General features: G+C 40.4%; 1 protein-coding gene across 5 annotated transcripts in view; it reads right to left on the bottom strand.

The window, feature by feature from the left end:
- Positions 1-22,120, bottom strand: part of Casp8 (caspase 8) — a 30,640-nt gene continuing 8,520 nt past the window's right edge. For all 5 annotated transcript variants that reach the window (XM_069995808.1, XM_069995805.1, XM_069995809.1 and 2 more), the window contains exons 3-9: positions 17,469-17,574; positions 16,134-16,281; positions 15,680-15,724; positions 14,204-14,265; positions 11,979-12,117; positions 2,189-2,681; positions 1-876 (exon numbers count right to left, since the gene is read on the bottom strand). In XM_069995808.1, coding sequence (XP_069851909.1) covers positions 741-876; positions 2,189-2,681; positions 11,979-12,117; positions 14,204-14,265; positions 15,680-15,724; positions 16,134-16,281; positions 17,469-17,574 — 1,129 coding nt within the window. In that variant the 3' untranslated portion in view covers positions 1-740. The remainder of the gene's footprint in view (positions 877-2,188; positions 2,682-11,978; positions 12,118-14,203; positions 14,266-15,679; positions 15,725-16,133; positions 16,282-17,468; positions 17,575-22,120) is intronic.

Below are 22,120 nucleotides of genomic sequence, written 5' to 3'. Positions count from 1 at the left end.
GGGGCTTGAACTCTGGGCCTTGGCACTCTCAATGAGCTTTTGTGCTCAAGGCTAGTGCTATATCACTTTGTGCCACATTACCACTTCTGGTTTTCTGGTAGTTAGTCTCATGGACTTTGAGCTGGCTTTGAACTGTGATCCTCAGATCTCAGGCTGCTGGGGAGGTAGGATTACAGGTATGAGCCACCAGCACCTGCTTCAATCTTTATTTAAAAAATAGATTTAATCTTTCACTCAGGAAGTGGGGAATGCCAGTTCTTGTGGCTGTTTCCATTGTCTGCCTATCAAGTTATACATCATCAAAAGTACAAACAGCCGGGTGCCGGTGGCTCACACCTGTAACCCTGGCTACTCAGGAGGCTGAGATCTGAGGATTGGTTCAAAGCCAACCAGGGAAGGAAAGTCTGTGAGATTCTTATCTCCAATTAACCACCAGAAAAACCAGAAGTGGTGTTGTGGCTCAAGTGGTAGAGCGCTTACCCTGAGCTGAAGAGCTGAGAGACAGAGCCCAGGCCCAGAGTTCAAGCCCCATGAACAACAACAACAACAACAAAAAGTACAAACAAAATAATATCATATTATATATGTTTAATAATGCTGGTGTTACAAAATCAAATGAAAGATTTTACATTCAGTTCCATAAAATAAAGGGTTCTTTTCTAATTTCCCTTCCCATAATCCCCCCCAAAAGTACAAAATGGTAATAGTTATTAATTAATAAATAAAGTGTTGAGGTGACATTAATTAGGAGGGAAAAAGAGTTTTTTCCTTAGTGTGAAAATAGGCTGAGGCATCTGTTTCCCCATGTTCTTCCAATCAATTTTCTCGCTTACTTCATAATTCACTTTGGTCAGGATAGTAAGGATATCATCACCTCTGAAAAACATAGAGGAAAATCATGATTGTCCCTGGATTGACCCAGTCATCTGCAGTGCCCAGCAGGAGTTCTACTATTCTTTCTCTAAAACATCAGAATCTGAACCCATAAGTTGCTAAACCAAGATCTACTCCAGCTTTTCAGCTTTCAGCGCTTACCAGAAACTTTAGTATCACTATCAGATTTGATTTCCTTCCCTCCTAACCTGTGTGTAGCTTACTCTGCTCTACATATTAGGTCAATTGCCCCCCGACACACACAAATACCTACATGCTACCCCAATATCCTCCCTCTAAAGACCAGCCTTGCTTCTTGAATTCATCTACAATCAAACTTAAAGCAAACAGAAGAGAACTATCCTGTGCAGTCATTTCTACCCATCACTCTGCTAGCTTAGCAATTGTGTTGGGCAACCTCCTCATCTGCCTGTGTAGTGACTCTAGAACCTGCACAATTCCTGGTCTGAGTTACAGATGTGACATTACACTTTGATGTGATAGCTGATCTTCATATGCCATGGAAAACTCTCATCAATATAATGAGAAACAGGAATACATGGGGCTGCTAGGCAAGTCCTATTGTTCATCTGTCAGCTGTGTGTGCCTACAGAGGAACTGTGACTTATACAACCCTAATTTAATTAAAAGTAGCACATCATAAATAAAAACGCTGTTTTCCAAAACGTTGTGGCATCCAATAGGGCCAAATTAGTGGACATAGGGAGTTGCTGATCTTTGCTATCACTTCCCACAATGCACCAAGAGGATTTGAGGTTGACTAGAGACTAGACAGAGGTTTTCTGACAGAGTTTGGGAGTGTTAAATATTGAAGTGAGTTGCTGCTTTCTTGAAAAAAAATAGAAAACTAGTTAAGATGGCTCAGTCATGTTTCTGCCTAAATACAGAAAGCTAATCTATCTATCTATCTATCTATCTATCTATCTATCTATCTATCTATCTATCTATCTATATATATATATATATATATATATATAAGTATCCTTTCCAGCTCTGACACTGTAGTAGTCTATTGAGATTATATTGGAAACCCTTAAATCATCCATTTTTCTATATGAAAACTCAAAAGATTAACAGTCATCTTTTGTACTTTGCAACTGACCTGAGAAGTATAGCTACTTCATCCACAGCTAGATGAGTGGAAATGACTTCCTTGGGATACTTCTTGATGGGATAATATTACTCTGACAGATAAGCACTTTCTAATGAGTTCTGAATATGAAAATATAGTGCTGGAAATAAGAAAGGGAAACAGACAGTACAATATTGAGGTGGGTTGGGTAGAAAAACTTACTGAGGACATCTTTCCCTCAGGTTCTGGCAAAGAGATTGGATATACCACGTCCCCTTCACAGGATCTCGGTAGGATACACAGTTTTTTACAGTAGCCATCCCCAGCAGAAAGTCAGCCTCATCAGGGATATATTTCTTTTGAGATTCCGAGTCTTTCTCTAAGTCCTTCTCTGAGTCAGTCTCAACAGGTACAGCTTTGTGATAACTCTGCCCTTGACAAGCTTGAATAAAGAAGATTTTTGGTTTTCCAACCAGTGAAGGGCAATTGGAACCAGTGAAATAAGAGGTCAGATCATAGATGGAGGCCTTCTTTCCATCAGTGCCATAGATAACGCCCCTGTCTCCATGGGACAGGATACAGCAGATGAAGCAGTCCTTCTCACTGTGGTCTGTATTTTGGTAGGATTGCAGAACCTCACTGATGTCCCCTGCTGTGTAATTTTGGAAAAGTACAGTCTCAAAATGAAGCTCCTTAAAGGTCTGGCACAAGGTGTCTGAAAAATGAAATAAGAAAAATTATATTACAATAATTACTAGAACACAGTTCAGAGTTGCAGAAAAATGGGGCCAGGTAAGAATTTGAACTAGGATGTTAAGAACAAAACCTCCTCTCTTAGTAGTGGTTCTGTGGGTTCTAATATTTATTGCTGCTAGCTGAAGACATTCTCAACCCTGAGGCAAATGAGGGCAGAGAGTTATTCCCTTTCTTAAACTAGTTCGCAAATAGCTAAGCTGTCATTTAGGCTTACTACCAAACCATTTTGAAAGATGACTACATTTCATACTAAATCAGAAAAAATAAGGTTGGAATAAAACATCATCTGCAGAGACCTCTCAAAATATTTGTATTCATCAAAATAAATAGAGGAGGCCGGGTGCTGGTGGCTCACGCCTGTAATCCTAGCTACTCAGGAGGTTGAGATCTGAGGATCGCGGTTCAAAGCCAGCCAGGGCAGGAGAGAGACCGTGAGACTCCTATCTCCAATAAACCACCAGAAAACCAGAAGTGGCGCTGTGGCTCAAGTGGTAGAGCGCTCGCCTTGAGCTGAAGAGCTGAGGGACAGCGCCCAGGCCCAGAGTTCAAGCCCCACGACCGACAAAAATAAATAAATAAATAAATAGAGGAACAAAAATAAGGCTCAGAGTCTTATTAAATAGTTATCTTCTTTCTGTTCTTCTCTGTTACCCAATTATTCCCAAGGCAATTGCTTTCTAATATTAGCGCTCATTTTGTAATAGGTGTGGGTACAGTGATATCTATTCATTTATAAAATTTACATTTTTTAACTAGATCCTTTCAATCTAGAGACTGTTCATTGACTCTTAGAAAGCTCTATTTCCCCATTTCTTCTGTCCTCTTTTCTGGAATTCACTGTTAGAGGTTAAACATCCTTTACTGATCTTCAATTTTCCTACCTTTTTTTCTCACTTTCCATTTTACTTTTGGTCCTTTCTAGTGTTTTCTTGATCACACTGGTTTTTTGTTGGTGGTTGTGGGGTCTGAACTCTGGGCCTGGGCGCTGTCCCTCAGCTCTTCAGCTCAGGACAGTGCTTTCCCACTTGAGCCACAGCACCACTTCTAATTTTCTGGTGATTTATTGGAGATGAGTCCCACAGACTTTCCTGCCTGGGCCGGCTTTAAACCACAATCCTTAGATCTAAGTCTCTTCAGTAGTTAGAATTACAAATGTGAGCCACTGGCACCCATATGATCACACTTTTTTGTTGTTGTTGTTAGTTGTGGGGCTTGAACTCTTGGCCTGGGCACTGTCCCTTAGCTCTTCAGCTCAAGGTGATACTCTACTGCTTGAGCCACAGCGCCACTTTCAGTTTTCTAGTGGTTTATTGGAGATCAGAGTCTCACAGACTTTTGTGCCTGGGCTGGTTGTGAACCACGATCTTCAGATCTCAGCCTCCTGAGTAGCTAGGATTACAAGTGTGAGCCACCAGCGCCCAGCCTGATCACACTATTTTTATACTCATAATTTTTGCTTTGCAGTGATTCTTCCTCACTCTTCTTTGTATCATCTGTTCTTTTAAACACCTTTTATTAATTGCTCTAAGAATGTTCGATATAACTTTTTAAAGTTTTCTTTTTCTCAACATTTTATTCATACTCTGGAGGGGGTTGTATTACATCTCTATTTTATATATTTTCAATATCAAGTACATGATGACAACTGACATATATTGTATGTCCTTAAGTTCTGCTACTTTTTTTAATTTTATTTTATTTTATTTGTGAACATACTGTACAGAGGAGTTACAATTACGTGGGCAGGATAATGCGTACATTTCTTACCAAGCATTGCAGCCTCCTCCTTTGTTTACCCTTCACATCCCTTCCCAGCCTCCCCCCTCCCCCCCCAAGTTCTGCTACTTTTAAAATCCCTACAATATATTATGCTTGAATAAATAAATCAATAGTACCAGGGATGATTACAGTATCCTAATGACTATGATCAGTCTATATTAACTTCTTGAACTTTACTCAGTCAAAAAAATCACAAGTACCATTTTCAAAAGTTCTTTGATAGTAGACAGTTCACAAAATGCTTTAAAAACACTGCTGAGATAGCCAGGCACTGGTGGCTCATGCCTGTAATCCTAGCTACTCAGGAAGCTAAGCTCTGAGGATCATAATTCAAAGTCAGCCCAGACAGTATATTTGTGAGACTCTTATCTCCAATAAACTACCAGAAAACTAGAAAGAAAAAAAAAGCAAGACCCATTCATCTGCTGTCTACAAAAGACACAAACTTGCAAAAACACATTGGCCAAGCAAATGGCCCCCATAAGTAGGCCAGAATAGTAATACTATCAGATAAAATAGACTTCAAATTAAAATTAGTAAGAGGAGAAGGAAATTACATACTAATAGAGGGAACTCTCCTACAGGATGATGTAACAATTCTAAATACCTATGTACCAGATGATGGAGTGCCCAGCTTCATCAAATACTACTTGACCTAAAAATACACATAGATCCAAACACACTGATTGTTGGTGATTCCAACACAACATTGTCAGCTCTCAATAGATCATCCAGACAAAAATCTCAGCAAAGAAACCTCAGACCTAAATAATCACATTGACCAACTAAGCTTAAGGACATCTATAGAACATTTCACCCAGCAGAATATATTTTCTTCCCAACAGCCCATGGAACATTTTCCAAAATAGATCATATTTCAGGTCACAAAGCAAATCTCTGCAAATTAAAAAAAACTGAAATTATTCCCTGCATCCTGTCAGACCACAATAGAATAAAATTAGAGCTGGACACAGAAAATTTTCTCTGAGGGAGACCGAACAACACATTGCTGAATGATCAGTGGGTCATTGAAGAGATTAGAAGAAAAATTCAAACATTTATGGAATTCAATTAAAAACAAAAATACGAGCCGGGCGCTGGTGGCTCATGCCTGTAATCCTAGCTACTCAGGAGGCTGAGATCTGAGGATCGCGGTTCAAAGCCAGCCCGGGCAGGAGAGACCGTGAGACTCCTATCTCCAATAAACCACCAGAAAACCGGAAGTGGCGCTGTAACTCAAGTGGTAGAGCGCTCGCCTTGAGCTGAAGAGCTGAGGGATAGCGCCCGGACCCAGAGTTCAAGCCCCACGACCGACAAAAACACACACACACACACACACACACAAAATACCAGCTCCTCTGGAACACAGCAAAGGCAATACTCAGAGGAAAATTTATATCTTTGAGTGCCTATATCAAAACATTGTAGACATAGCAAATCAACACTAATGATGCACCTCAAGTTCCCAAAGAAGTAGGAACACCACAAACAAGTAGAAGTAGGAACACCACAAACAAGTAGACAGAGCAAATAATAAAAAATAAATCAGAAATAAGAGACTTTTAAAAATAGGATCAACAAAACAAAGAGTTGGTTCTTTGAAAACATTAACAAAATCGACCAATCCATAGCAAATCTGATTTAAAAAAGAATAGAACACACCCAAATAAATACAGAGATGAAAATGGGAACATCATGACAGGAACAAGCCAGATTCAGAATATTATAAGGGAACATGGTGCAAACTTTTATGTCAACAAATTGGACAATCTGGGAGAAATGGAAGCATTCTTAGAGAATACCCAAACTGAACCAAGATTTAAACCAATGAAATAGACCCTTAACAAGCAATGACATTTAGATGGCAATAAAAGACCTCCCATCCAAGAAAAGCTGAGGACACAATGGATTTACAGACAAATTCTATAAGGTCTTAAAGGAGAACTCACTCCAATACTCCTCATACCCTTCAATGAAATTTGAAAAGGAAAGATCACTGCCAAACTCATTCTATAAAACCAGCATAATATTCATCACAAAACCAGACAGCGACCCATCAAAGATAACTATAGACTCATTTGTTTGATGCACTTCGATGCAAAACTTCTCAATAAAATTCTGGCCAGCTGAATTTATCAACTAACCAATAAAACATACACTATAATCAAATAGGATTCATTCCAGAGATGCAAATCTGTTTTTTTACACACACACACACACACACACACACACACACACACACACACACACACACACACACACACGTCAACGTACCAATTGAAGCAAGAACAAGAATCACATAATCATCTCAATAGATGCAGAAAGAGCATTTGACAAGATTCAACACCCCTTTATGATAAAAGCTCTGGAGCAGCTAGGAATCCATGGAACATTCCTCAATGTAATAAAGGCTGTATATGACAAACCTACAGCTGGTCTTATAATTAATCTAAAACTATTTCTTCTAAAATCAGAAATGAGAAGTGGCGCTGTAGCTCAAGTGGTAGAGCGCTCGCCTTGAGCTGAAGAGCTGAGGGACAGCGCCCAGGCCCAGAGTTCAAGCCCCACGACCACAAAAAAAAAAAAAAAAAAAAAAAATAAATAAAATCAGAAATGAAACAAGGATGTCTACTCTCTCCGCTTCTCTTCAATATAGTACTGGAATTCCTAGCAAGAGCAATAAGGCAAGAGAAAATCATAAAGGGGAACCAAATAGGGAAAGAAGAAGTAAAACTCTCCCTCTTTGCAGATGACATGATCCTGTATTTAAAGAACCCTTTATATTCTTCCCTCAAATTACTGATCCTAAACTTTGGCAAGGTAGCAGGGTATAAAATCAAATCAACCCACAAAAATCAATAGCTTTTTTGTGTGCCAACAATGAGAAAATTGGACTGGGATCATACAAGCAACTCCATTTGTAATAGCCTCAAAAAATAATAAAATACCTAGGAATTAAAGGTGTGAAGGACCTCCTTTATGAAAACTTTAAAAAAATCTGAAAAAAGAAGGAAGTGGAAAACATTCCATACTCTTGTATTGGAAGGATTCATTGTGAAAATGGCAATATTGCCCAAAACTGTTTATAAATTCAATGCAATACCCACCAAAATCCCAACATTCTTTACTGATATAAAGAAAGCCAAAAATTCATATGGAATAATAAAAGACCCTGAATAGCAAAAACAATCCTTAGCAGAAAGAACAGTATTGGAGGAATATCAATAGCAAAATTCAAACTCTATTACAAAGCCATAGTAATAAAAAAAAAAAAAAGGCTTCATACTAGCACAAGAATAGTCCTGACAACCAATAGACCAGAAGACCCAGAATGAACCCACTGACCTATAGTCACCTAATATTTGAAAAGGGAGCAAAAAACACAGGTTGGAAGACAGCATCTTCAAGAAATAGTGCTGGCAAAATTGACTATACACATGCAGAAAACTGAAGCTAGAGCCTTATCACCCTGCACCATCATCAATTCTAAATGGATCAGAAACCTCAATATGAGGCCAGATACCATAAAAATATTACAGGAGGGATAGAGGAAACACTAGGGCTCCTAGGCACAGGTTGAAACTTCCTAAGTAAAGATGCAGAATCACAACAAATCAAAGAAAGACTGGATAAATGAGATTGCATTAAACTGAAGTTTCTGTATGGCAGAGTACATAACTAACAAGATAAATAGAAACCCTACAGAATGGGAGAAGATTTTTACTAGCTATGTGTCAGACAAGGACCTTGTATTTTAGAGCTCAAAAAATTAACCCCCCCCCAAGAAAAAAACCCTGAAAAGAAACAACCGCCCCACTGATAAGTAGGCTAAAGACTTAAAGAAAGACTTCTCAGAAGAAAAAAATGGCCAATGTACACATAAAGACATGTTCAAAATGTGTATATATACAAGATGCAGGGCACTGGAACTAAATACAGTCAAAACAGGGGTTATACCATGGGGGAAGAACATACAAAAGAAACAAAAAATCACATTACATTATAAATACATTAACTAACTTTGGGTTCATTTCGCTTAGCATCATCTTACATGGTCATATGTATATAGCTTTTGACCTTTTCTGGTTGTCTGGTAAGATTATCCTAGACGTATTCTAATTATTGCAAATAAGGGAAACCATGGGGCCTACATTTCTTGGGGCCTGGCTTACTTTAATTAATATAATTTTTTCCAAGTCTTTCCAATTTTCTAACAAATGGGGTGGTGTCATTCTCTCTGATGGAGGCATAGAATTCCATTGTACATACATACCACATTTTCTTGATCCATTCATCTACTTTTCTAATTTGAGGAGGGGAAAGGAAATAACAAAATGCTGAAATAAGAATACAGGTTGAGGGCTGGGAACGTGGCTCAGTGGTATAGCGCTTGCCTTGAATGCATGAGGCCCTGGGTTCGATTTCTAGCACCACATAAGCAAAAAGAAAAAACAGTGCCCAGGCCCAGAGTTCAGGCCCCACGACCGGACCCCCCCCCAAAAAAAATACAGGTTGACCCATTGTAATAATGAGATGTACAAGACACTATGTTGAAAACAAACTCTACAACTTGGGTGGGGGGAGGAGTAGCGGAGCTGGGGAGGGAAGGGATGGTAGGGGGAAAACAAAGGAGGAGGTAACAATGCTTGATAGGAAATGTACTCATTACTCATGTAACTGTAACTCCTCTGAACAGTATTTTACAATAAAAATATATAAAAATAAATGTTCAAACATCTCTGACCATAAAAGAAACAAAAATCAAAGCAATATTGAGATTCCACCTCACTCAAGTTAGAATGGCCATTATCTAGAAAACTAACAGTAACAGATGCTGGCAGGGATGTGGCCAAAAAAAGGAATACTACTACACTGTGGGAATGTAAAGTTGTTCAACCACTCTGAAAAGCAGTATGGAGGTTCCCCAAAAGACTCCACATAGAGCTCCCCTATGACCCAGACATTCTACTTTTAGGCATTTATCCAAAAGACCATAAACCAGGCTACACTAAAGCTACCAGCATAACCATGTTCACTGCAGCATTGTTTACCACAGCCAAGATATGGAATCAACCCAAATGCTCATCAGTGGGTGAATGGGTCAAGAAAATGTGGTATATATGCACAATGGAATTCTACTCTTCCATCAGAAAGAATGATATTGTACTATTCATAAGAAAATGGAAAGACTTGGAAAAAATTATAAGTAAGCCCGAACCAAAGAAACATAGGTTGCATAGTTTCCCGCATTTGTGGTAACTAGAATGTACCTATTAATCAAGTAAACACACTGGATAGTAAAAAAAAAAAAAATACACTTGGACATAAATTACACAGGTCTCGACATTCACACACTAAGAAAAGGATGTTTATTCTTCGGAGAGAATCACAAGGCTCAATAGCTATGTGCATATGATCATATAAAACACTTATCAAAATGAACTCTAAGGGCTGGGAAGTAATTAGTGGTAAAGTGCTTGTCTATCATGCACGAAAGCCCCGGGTGACATTCCTCAGTACTACAAAAACAGAAAAGGCCAGAAGTAGTGCTGTTGCTCAAGTGGTAGAATGCTAGCCTTGAGCAAAAGAAACTCAGGGATAGTGACCAGGCCCTGAGTTCAAGCCCTAGAATTGACAAAAAAAACTCCAGGAAACAGAAACATGACTTTCTTTTCTTTGTTGCTGTTTCTGTTTTATTTACCTTTTGTCTTGTTTATCTGTCTTTAGAGGGTAAGGGGGCACAGAAAGGGTGGGACAAAGGGTGAACAAGTGCAGCAGTTATACTTACTAGATAGATACTATGTTAAAAATGAACTAGTCAAAAAAATAAAATAAAAAAAAAAAATAAAAATGAACTAGTCAACTTATTGGGGAGAGGGTGGGATGGGAAAATCTGGGAGAAAGCTAGGGAAGGGGTGACACTGTTTAAAAAGAAATGTACTCTTAGCCAGATGCCAGTAGCTCATGCCTGTAGTCCTAGCTACTCAGGAGGCTGAGATCTGAGGATTGCAGTTCCAAGCCAGCCTGGGCAAGAAAGTCTATAAGACTCTTATATCGAATAAACCACCAGAAAACCAGAAGTGGTGCTGTGGCTCAAGGGGTAGAGTGCTAGCCTTGAGCTGAAGAGCTGAGGGACAGTGCCCAGGCCCAGAGTTCAAGCCCCATGACTGACAAAAAAAGAAACAAAGAAAGAAATGTACTTTTTACCTGACTTATGAAATGGTATCCCTCTGTACAACACCTTAATAAACAAATCATATTTTTTAAAAAGAAAATTCTTTGGTGATATAAAAGCTGTTAACATCTCAATGGCTGAGTTGGGTGATTTTTATATTCCTATACCATAAGTGATTATATCGTTTTACTTGTGAGTTCTCAATGTTAACCTGAACAGAGGAACTTCTAACTAGTTGCAAAAGCTATATCGGTTAAAAATTCACAAAGTTAGCTGTACCAATAACACAACTTTTTTTTTTGATCGGTCGTGGGGCTTGAACTCTGGGCTTGGGAGCTGTCCCTGCACTCTTCAGCTCAAGGTGAGCTCTCTACCGCTTGAGCCACAGTCCTACTTCCGGTTTTCTAGTGCTTTATTGGAGGTAAGAGTCTCATGGACTTTCCTGCCCGGGCTGGCTTTGAACTTCGATCCTCAGATCTCAGCCTCCTGAATAGCTAGGATTCCAGGCATGAGCCACTGGCACTTAGCTCCGCTAACACAACTGTTTTTTCGCTAGTCCTAGAGCTTGAACTTAGGGCCTGGGCACCATCCCTGAGCTTCTTTTGTTCAAGGCTAGCACTCTACCAGACGGCCAGAGCGCCACTTCCAGTTTTTTCTGTTTATGTGGTACAGAGGAATGTCACCCAAGTCTTCATGCATGCTAGGCAAGCACTCTACCAATAGGCCACATTCCCAGACTAACACAACTTTTATAAACACAATCTGTATGCAAATCTTATAACCATGGCATTTTTTTCACCTAGTTTTTTTTTTACTGAAACACTATTCATTAGAGTTCAGGGGCTGGGAGGGTGGCTCAGTGGTAGAGCGCTTGCCTTGCATGCATGAGGCCCTGGGTTCAATTCCTCAGCACCACATAAGAAAAAAGAAAAAAGCCAGAAGTGGCGCTGTGGCTCAAGTGGTAGAGCGCTAGCCTTGAGCTGAAGAGCTGAGGGACAGCGCCCAGGCACAGAGTTCAAGCCCCATGACTGGACCAAAAAAAAATAATAATAATAGAATTCATTCTTCCCCTATATCTTTTAGTAAAAGTTGATATTTATCATTATGCATATATTGCTTTGATTTTAAAATCAATTCGAAATAAGAGCATTCATGTAAAAAGAATATATAAGGAATGTTCACCACCTCTACAAGGAAATTTGTTTAAATCTGTTTTCTTAGTATAGCTTTTGCTATCCATTTTTTACTTAAAAACACAGGTGTAAGAAATATTTCATGTCTTTCTTTTGTGTTCTACTGTACCTTCATCCAATTTTGTTCCATTCCTATCCTTCATTTTCTGAAGTGAAGGTAACTTCCGTGCCTCACTAAAATCGTAATTGTTGAAGATCAAACAATATCCTCGAGGTTTGTTCTTCATTTGGTAAACCTTGTCCAATGTCTGGAAAACAAACACCCAACCCAAGGGCTTACCTGGGGATCAAACACTAGAGAACAGGTTAAGCTAGCCCAAGTGGGAAACAGGTGTGCTTTCTGAGGCTCTACCAGGGCCCACTTCCTTGAAGAACTAGTTTCCACCCCTGCCCTCACACAGTCTCTCCACCCCCCCGCAGATGCCTGCTCCAGAGTCAGCTGTGTAGTCAGTGTCCCTGGGTCTTCTGAGCACACTGCATCTATGTCAGTATTGCAATAGTATTTCATCATCACTATTTGTTTTCATTTCTGCTTCCTTTGCAATATAGAAGCATAATCAATGAGGTTACAGCTATGGCAGGGCTGGAATTTAATTAATTTGTGAGAGCACATTCAAGAGTGGATAGTGGTGGAAGGAGCTTAAAGAAGAATAAAAAAGAATAGACTATTTGCAACTATGAAAGCAGAACAAGGAAGCCTGTTGGGAACACAGGGGAAAGTTCAGGGAGTGTGAAGGAAGGGGTGATTAATTGGAATGCAAGTTTAATGTGTACAGAGATGTAACAATGAAATCCCTCCCCATCTAAACACCATAATCCAATACAAAAAGTTAACAAACCAGAGAAATGGCTGAATGAAAGTCTTTGAGCTGCCCAATGACCCTCTGTATCTCTTGATTACCAAGTGATTCTTGCTTCTTGGCTAACGGTTGAGAATCTACCCTTCAGTAATGATGTACTATGGTCCCAGGATAGTGAAAGGTAATGTTTTAATTCAGAGCTCAGAGCCCCATGGTTGGTAGAAAGAGATGGGCTGTTGATAATGTAGTTTACAGAGTCCAGACCTCACAGAGGTGTCCACAGAATTTAGTTGGGAGACTGTGCAGTCCCTCTGCTACAGAAAAGGACTCTGGGTTAAGAAGTCAAATCTCTATGTCATTATCTTAAGACTTTGGGCAAGTTACCTAATCTCTTAGGATCTTTGTATGTTGACTATAATATACAATGTTTTTATTAAGTACTTAGTGACATATACTTCCTATTGTTTTCTTTTAAGTATGCTAAGTATTTAATAAGTATACAGAGTACATTTATTAAGACACTTTAATAAGATTTCCTAAGTATTAAGGTAGCAAATTTAGCTGTCTGGTATGGACAATGTCTATCAAGGGCAATCCTCTCTTACAGTACCACATTGCCTTGATTTTCAGATGGAGAGGAGTCTGTGAATTTTCTCAGGAGCCCACACTAGCACACAATCTCAAGCCTAATTCAGGTCCCCAGGGTCTCCTGTGCTTCCTGCTTCCTGTCACAGGAAGAAATGGATGGGCTGTATCAGCTGCCCTGGACATTGATGAAAATGAACTAAGCAACTCAAGGGCATCGAGGGAGGGAAGGAAAGAAAAGGAAAGAGGGAACCGCTGACACGAAGCAAAAGGAAAGAAATATCACCCAATGTGGAAAAATAATTGTATCGTCAAAGCTCTTAGAATTCACAAACATTATAGACAATGATAATGACAATTTACCTTGTGAAGGTTAAAATGTGTGTGTGAATTTAAGTATTAAGTATTTCAATACTGTGAAATTTGTGAAATTTATGTAATCACTTAATCTCAAGAAAATTATTTTAAAAAGCAACGAATGGGCTAATGAGTCAACATGTACTTGGTGAATTAATGAAAAGTTACATACACAGTACTGTCTAGAAAGTAGATTTTCTTTTTCTCTGGCTCCATTATATAAGAACAAAGAGATGACTACATCATATTTGTTGCCTTGTGGCTAATCACGAAGGAGAAGTATTTTTAAAATACCAAGCTGGAATAAAAGGCTTTACGTGTACCAAGTCTGCTAGACTATGCACCAAAGCCTTCCCCCTTCAGGCTGGCACACCCACTCACTGTCTCTACCCTCCAACCAGTACTGTACTTTTGTCTTTCAAGTGTTAACACACAAGAAACTACAGAATCTAAATTTTTCCTGAGCAAACTCAAAGCCCTGAGTTCAAGCCCCAGTTTGAACCCCTACCAGAAACAAACCAAATAACAACAAAAAGGAGCTAACAAATATGAGAACTAGAATCTGTGATGCAAAGGGAAAGGTGATCTGTACCTCTGACTCGTTGTCTTCTCCCGGAAAGCATGGTGTTGCCGGCAAGTTAGTGGGCATATTCCCTACAAGCGATGAAGAAACACATAAAGAATAAGACACAGCAGTAAATGTGTAGCAGCATAAGATCCTTTTGAAGATAAAAATTGGAACTGCCTGGGACAGAATTTCCTTTCAGGTCAGAGACCCTGCAGGCAGATCTATTAATGTGCTTCTGGAAACAGCCTTATTACTCAAGGGAAAATCATAGCAAAAGGTGTCATGATTTCCTCCATATTGGCAGGCTGAGTATCATGACATCTGTAAAGCATTAATAAAACTACTCATGGGAGATATCATTGATTCAAAAGTCCTACCTATGGCTGGAGATATGGGTCAGCAGTGGATCACCTAGAAAGGTGTGGGTTCAAAACCAAGGATTGCTGGGTGCTGGTAGCGTACACCTGTAATTGTAACTACTGAGGAGGCTGAGATCTGAGGATTTCGATTCAAAACCAACCTAGGCAGGAAAGTCTATGAAACACTGATCTCAAATTAACCACCAAAAAGCCAGAAGTGGGGCTGTAGTTCAAGGAGTAGAGTGCCAGCTTTGAGTGAAAAAGCTTAGGAATAGCACCCAGGCCTCAAGTTCAAGCCCCAGCGTGCGCGCGCGCGCACACACACACACACACACACACACACAGAGTAGGTTTCTGGGTGACATTGATTGAGATGCATGGTATTCATAAATTGACATGTTTAGTTGAAACCCTTTTGTAAACTACTCAAAGATAAGTTTAAAATAATTATTTTTTAAAGAAAACAGTATCTACACACACACAAACACACATACATACACAAATGTATGTGTGCATGAGAGCACACATACACATAGAGCTTGGGTAGAAATACAACAGAACAATCACCATATTGATATTTATGGGATGATAACATTGAACAGAATCCCTGAGAGTTCCTTTTGCTGCTTCAGCCTAGCTTCCCCAAGTGGGAAAAGGGACAGCACATCAGACAGGACTTCTTTCTAGGATAACAATGGGGAGGCAGGCGGCAATGGGGAGTTCAAGTAGGGCACAGACTTGGAAGCGGGTAGAGGGAATAACTCACATTTGCTCAAGGAGCCTCTGGCCTTGAGAGAAGAGTAAACTTGTTCTTGTTGAAAGAAGAAGAGCCTTAATCAAGAAAGTTCTAGAAAATAATTTGAATCTAGCGACCCAGTAGAAACACAGTAAGACAAAAGCAGATAAAAGAAAACAGAAAAAAGTGAAGATCTTATTTGTGACTAACTGCACTAATTTCAAACATGCCAGCCTGGGGGCTGTAGAGTATGCCTTGGAAAAGTCTTTACATCTTTCAATGTAGAAAGAGGGTGATTACAAGTCACCATTGTAGCGTGTGGTAGCAGGTGGTGGGAAGGAGGTAGGAGGATGTGAGCGAAGAAATTGACTCAGTAGATCTTGAAAATATATCTCCAAGCATTACCATCCAAAAATGAATCTGGACTTCTTTCAAGGCTCATGCTTCTCTCTGAATAAAAAAATATGTAAGTGATTAGAAGCAGTTGTGCTACTGAAGGATTTGTCAATTTAAGAATATATTTTGCTGGGGCTGGGAAGGTGGCTCAGTGGTAGAGTGCTTGCCTTGCATGCATGAGGCCCTGGGTTCGATTCCTCAGCACCACATAAGCAAAAAGAAAAAAAAGCCGGAAGTGGCGCTGTGGCTCAAGCGGTAGAGCGCTAGCCTTGAGCTGAAGAGCTGAGGGACAGCGCCCAGGCCCAGAGTTCAGGCCCCACGACCGGACCCAAAAAAAAAAAAAAAAAAAGAATATATTTTGCTGGGCTCAAGCAGTAGTATGTTTGCCTGGCAAATATGAAGTATGGCCAAAAATGGAAGGAAGGAGGGAAAGAGGGAGGGAATATATTTGACTGATTCTTACCTGTCCTATCATTTCTATTTGATTCGTAATCATTTATCTTGCTCAGTAGGCTCTTGTTGATTTGCTCACAGATTTTCTTCAGGACGTCTAAGTTTCTGTCCCCTAGAAGGACCCTTTTCTCCATCTCCATAAAAATATCAAGCAAACTCTAGGGAAGAGAAATAAAGTGGGGAGACGTAATTGAAGCATGCAGGTTTTTAAACTTTGATTTCACTTCTGCGTTCTTCAAACCAAGGTACCACACTCACTTCTCAAGAAGACCCTCTCCCCCTGAGAGCACATTACACTGGACCCCTGCACTTGACAAGACTACTGGGGAGACAATTCTGTGTCTTCTGGCCTGGAAGGACAAAAGTTAGTGGAAGAAGAAGTCTTAGCAGTTATCATTCAGGCTCCAGGCCCTGTGCTTAAACTGAGTGTTGAGTCTTTTTGGGGGGTGGGAGGTCCGGTCGTGGGGCCTGAACTCTGGGCCTGGGCGCTGTCCCTCAGCTCTTCAGCTCAAGGCTAGCGCTCTACCACTTGAGCCACAGCACCACTTCCAGCTTTTTTTCTTTTTGCTTATGTGGTGCTAAGGAATTGAACCCAGGGCTTCATGTGTGCAAGGCAAGCACTCTACCACTGAGCCACCTTCCCAGCCCTAAGTGTTGAGTCTTTGAGTAATAAATCAGCCTGAACTCTGTGGCTGAGACACGGCAGGCTGTTAACCAATGACATGGTATAGCCTTACATCCTAACATTGTCTCTAGCACCCCCCAATCCTCCTCCAAATTGAAATACACACACACACACACACACACACACACACACACACACACACACACACACACCACAGTAACAGAAATATATACACACATATACCACACATGTACACGAGATACAAAACAGACAGACAGTTGCACACACAGTCATAAAACACATAAAGGCATAGAATACACATGGAAGAACACACAGAGTTATCTCAAGGGTTTCAGAAGTGGGGGTCAGGACTCAGAGCACCACTTCCTGACTCTGCTGGGTCCCATACTGGGCTAGGCTGCAGAGTTTCCTCCTGCCTCTGCCTTGCTACCAATAACGAATCTGAGTAGTACTCCACAATACAGAGGCATCTAGTCTACATTGCTCCTGGTTGGCCAATTTCCTCTCTTGATTAAGAAGTGAGAGAGAATCTAGGCTGCTTTGCCCAAAAGAGCCCCTCTTTGTAGTCTTTATATTTTTAGGTCTAAGACCAGGACTCGAACTCAGTCCCTGCTGCTTTGCTCATTGGCTAGCACTCTATCAATGGAGTCACACCTCCAGCCCCTCTTTTTAGTCTTAAAGGGAGGTATCAGGTCTTACCATGTCATCATCCAGCTTACACCTGGGTAGCTCCTTGCTTAACAAAAACTTAAAAGACTTCAATTCCAGTTTGCTTACATCTTCTGAAATCTGAAAAAGCATGACCCTGTGGTGGGAAATGGAGATATTTAGAAAGAAAGAAAAAAAAGGCTTTCCTAGATAATTTCTATTTGTTGTATATGAAGTCACAGCGGTCCAGATTCCAAGGGCCTCCCTTCAAAACTGAACCAATTATCGATATGACTTGTGAGCTGAGTTATAAGCGCAGGGGCTGGCAGGGTGTGGCAGAAGTCTCAGACTCATGTCTATATTATTCCACCATGAACAATGTAAAAGTACATCAAATGTGTCTTAGGTAATTTCAGTTAACTGAAGCTTGCTTTTCCTTTGGTTTTTTTTTTTTTTTCACTATAAAATCAAGCGTTTGTTGCAATAGAAAAAAAAGACCTATACATCCCAAAAGGCAAGCCCAATCATCACATCTCTGACTATATGATCAGTGCTCTCTCAGTCTTATTTCAGGAAGAAAGACAAACATTTGGTTCTAGAACACAAAGACTATACCACAGCCTTCTCACAGACCCACCAACACCAAATACAGCCGACAGCCCCATCTTTTCACTTCCCCCTTCCTCTCCCAGCTGCACCTACCCCCCTCCACTTCTACCCGCAGCACCCGCTCTGCATTGCCAAGTGTCCTCAGGGCTGTTTTCCTTTGCTGTGCCTTTACAGTATCACTTGGGAAGGGCAATTCACATAATGGTCATTCCACCAGCAGTCCAAGTCCCCTGTTTGCTGACAGATGGCCTTTTACTTCCATAACCCCTGAGAGTTGTGAATAGACTCATTAGAACTTTGGTCCCACCATCTTTCAGCTGTGTGATTTTAGACATGTTGGACTTTTTTGCTCCTTACACTGGAAATACCTATACATGTTATAGTCATGTATAAATGAACATACAGATACGTTTATATGAAGTACAGTCCTGTATCACTTAACAATGGTATACATTTTGAGCATTGGGCAAATTCTTCATTTGGCTAGAATTTCTTTTTTTTTTTCTTTTTTTTGGGGGTCCAGTCATCGGGCCTGAACTCTGGGCCTGGGCACTGTCCCTCAGTTCTTCAGCTCAAGGCTATGCTCTACCACTTGAGCCACAGCACCACTTCCGGCTTTTTACTTTTTGCTTATGTGGTGCTGAGGAATCAAACCCAGGGCCTCATGCATGCAAGGCAAGCGCTCTACCACTGAGACACCTACCCAGCCCCTGGCTAGAATTTCTGTACAGAGTATTTTTTGTTTTTTGTTTTGAGTCAGTTGTGGGGCCCAAACTTTGGGCCTGGGAGCTGTCCCTCAGCTCTTCAGCTCAAGGCTAGTGCTCTACCACTTGAGCCACAGAGCCACTTCCAGGTTTTTCTGCTTATGTGGTGCTGAGGAATTGAACCCAGGGCCTCATGCATGCAAGGTAAGCGCTCTACCACTGAGCCACCTTCCCAGCCCCTGTACAGAGTGTTGGTTTTTTTTTTAACTAAGGCTTCTATGACTTTTCTAGACAATATAATCCTAAGGGACCACTGACATATATATGTCATGTATTGTTGAGAAAAGTATTATACAGAATGTGGCTGAACTTAAACCAATCTTTGGCATTACACTAAGTGTTCAGAAAGTGATTAATATTTTCTTTTTATTATCTCAAGTAGTTGTACAAAGGAGTTGCCATTCAACAACACAGTTTATGAATACAATGTCTTACTCAGTGTCGCCCATTTCAACATTCTCACCCATCCTTCCCAATCCACCCCTTCATTTTTTTTTATTTTCGTAGGATATGCATTGAATATTGCATTTCCCTACCCCCCCACACACACACCCTAGTGGGCATTATTTCCTAATCAACTTGTAGCCTTATGCTCTTGGAATGTGTTTCACAAACAATAGACAGAGGAAATGCTTTTTCAGTGTACAAAACTTTTCCCCCCACTAATTTGAAGCAAAGGAAAAGAACTTTAATACAAAAACATGTTGCTTTCAACATTAAATTAGAAAATTAAACTTTTTTAAGTGTAGAAACATAAGTTTCTCAGAAATACTTTTCTAAAGTTTCTGAGTTTGGATTGTATACATCTTTTAACTTTATTATAAGGTATTTCATTCCTTTTCTTTCCTCATCTTTGAAACTTACAGGGTTTCTTGTATCATCATTGTGTGGTATGCTTAGTTTATAAGATATGTTATCGCTTATAAGATACTTATTTATAGTAGAAGTTGCAGTTTAAACTACAATATCCAGTATTTACTTATTATGACTACAATATATAATTACTCTAGTGTTTATATTTATTGGTAGAAGTTTAGTTTGAATCTACTATATCTAATATTTCCTTGTTATGAGTATAATATCTAATATTTCTAGTGTTTATAAGGTACTTATTTATATGTAGACATTGTAGTTTGAGCTGGGCACTGGTGGTTCATGCCTATAATCCTGCTATTCAGGAGGCTGAGATCTGAGGATCATGTTTCAAAGCCAGCCCAGGCAGGAAAATCCGTAACACATATCTCCAATGAACCACCAGAAAACCAGAAGTGGTGCTGTAGCTCAAGTGGTAGAGCACTAGCGTTAAGCAGAAGAGCTCAGAGACAACACCCAGGCCTTGCATTCAAGCCCCATGACTGAAAAAAAAAGAAGTTGTAGTTTGAAACTGGAATACCGAGTGTTTCCTTACAATGTTAAGTGGCCACACCAATCTGTTTTCATCTCCTAGTTAATAATGATGATAAAGTACTTAATGGTGATTGTGTAGACTCTTTTGTTTCCATACCAAGATGTAGCACTCAGATCCTGTTCTGGTCAGGAGACTCCAAGCTCTCCACCAGATGGTAAAAGTCATCAGCTGCTTGCCTCAACATGGCAAAGAAGGGGAGCCTTCAGAAGTCCAAGATGGCGGCACAGAGTGAGGCTCTCCTACCCTTCAGCCTTGCTAGCTCTGGGATTATAGGTTCTTAGGATGAATTTGGTGCTTTATGAATAAGATCCTTGTGGGGCTGGGAAGGTGGCTCAGTGGTAGAGCGCTTGCCTTGCATGCATGAGGCCCTGGGTTTGATTCCCCAGTACCACATAAGCAAAAAAAAAAGCTGGAAGTGGTGCCGTGGCTCAAGTGGTAGAGCACTAGCCTTGAGCTGAAGAGCTGAGGGACAGCGCTCAGGCCCAGAGTTCAGGCCCCCCAACTGGATCCAAAATAATAATAATAATAATAAGATCCTTGTAAAGTCTTTACACACTCCAAGGGTACTTGGTTGACTCATCTCCTCCCTTCTTCCCGCAAACAGTTATGGACAGTGAGAATGTAGTCTTTGTAGACAAAATTCTGTATCAAGATAGGCCCTAATCCAATGGCTGGTATTCTTATAAGAGGAAAATTCAGACAAATGAAACACTGAAGAAAACAGAGGTAGAGGCTAAAGGGATATCTCTAGGAAAGAACCATCAAGAAGGTAGGATTGATGCATGGAGCAGATTCTCCCTCACATCCCAGCTCCAAAACAAAACCAGTCCTGCTGGCCCTTTGATTTCTGAATTTGAGGTTCTAGGACTACTAGAGAATAAATTTCCTATAGTGTTTTAAGGCACCCAATTTGTGGTACTTGATTGGAGCAGCCCTAAGAAAGCAATACCCCTAGAATATTTTGAAAATAGCCTCAAATAAGAATACATAATGAGGAACATTCCAGAACCTCAGGGACCAGGACAGGCAGGGCTATCAGTGGATAGTGAGTGGCAGTTCTGACTCTGACAAATGAGAGGATGATGAAATGGGCCAGAGCTAAGGTTTATGTAAAAATGTTCAAAGAGAACTAAAAATTATTTTCCATGAAAGTAACTGAAACAAGATCATGTTGAAAGAGAGAAGGTGTTTCCATTCTTTTAAGTCTTGGCACAAATCCATGAAATTGTAACTATACATGGCTGGTTACCACAGCTCATGTTTCCCATTCTCCCCAGGATGGGGAGAAGCTGAGTCTCATAGGATGGACAGAATTGCCTGAGCACCACCCTTCCCGCACCCCTCCCCCCCACACCACTCCCCCGCCTCCCCCCCCCCCCCCCCCGGCCCCATTTCTGCACCTAATGCTTTGCTAAGGTTCTACATTAGGGTACAAATACAGATGTGCCCGTAGGAACTAAGTGGTCTGTGTGGGGCCAGGCCTGGCAACATATATATTAGAGAACCATATAATTTCAGTGTTCGAGTATAAATCCATGAAAAATTCACTTTATGTCCATAAGCAGGTGGGAGGGGCTTACAGCAAGGGAAGACATGATACCTTACCCCATGGAAAGGCAAAGTAAGCACGTGATGTAGGTTCAAAGTGTAGAAGTACCAAGACTAGAGAGAGGGAAACATTTATAAAACTCTATTTTAATTTCCACATAGCTGTAGTTAATGTTTCACATTGAAGAATAAGTTTTTCTCCTCTGAATTACATATAAAGCCCCTAATTTTTTTTTCCAGGCCTTGAGTTTGAACTCAGGGCCTGAGGGCTGTCCCTGAGCTTTTTTGCTCAAGGCTAGTGCTCTACCACTTGAACCACAGCTCTACTTCTGGCTTCTTTGGTAGCTTATTGGAGATAAGAGTCTCACAGATTT

Source organism: Dipodomys merriami, unplaced genomic scaffold (assembly GCF_024711535.1).
Source record: "Dipodomys merriami isolate MVZ:Mamm:240054 unplaced genomic scaffold, mDipMer1.0.p SCAF_49, whole genome shotgun sequence".
In the NCBI taxonomy this organism is placed as follows: Eukaryota; Metazoa; Chordata; class Mammalia; order Rodentia; family Heteromyidae; genus Dipodomys; species Dipodomys merriami.
The sequence above is the reverse complement of the archived record's forward strand: the minus strand, read 5'-3'. Positions and strand labels throughout refer to the sequence as shown.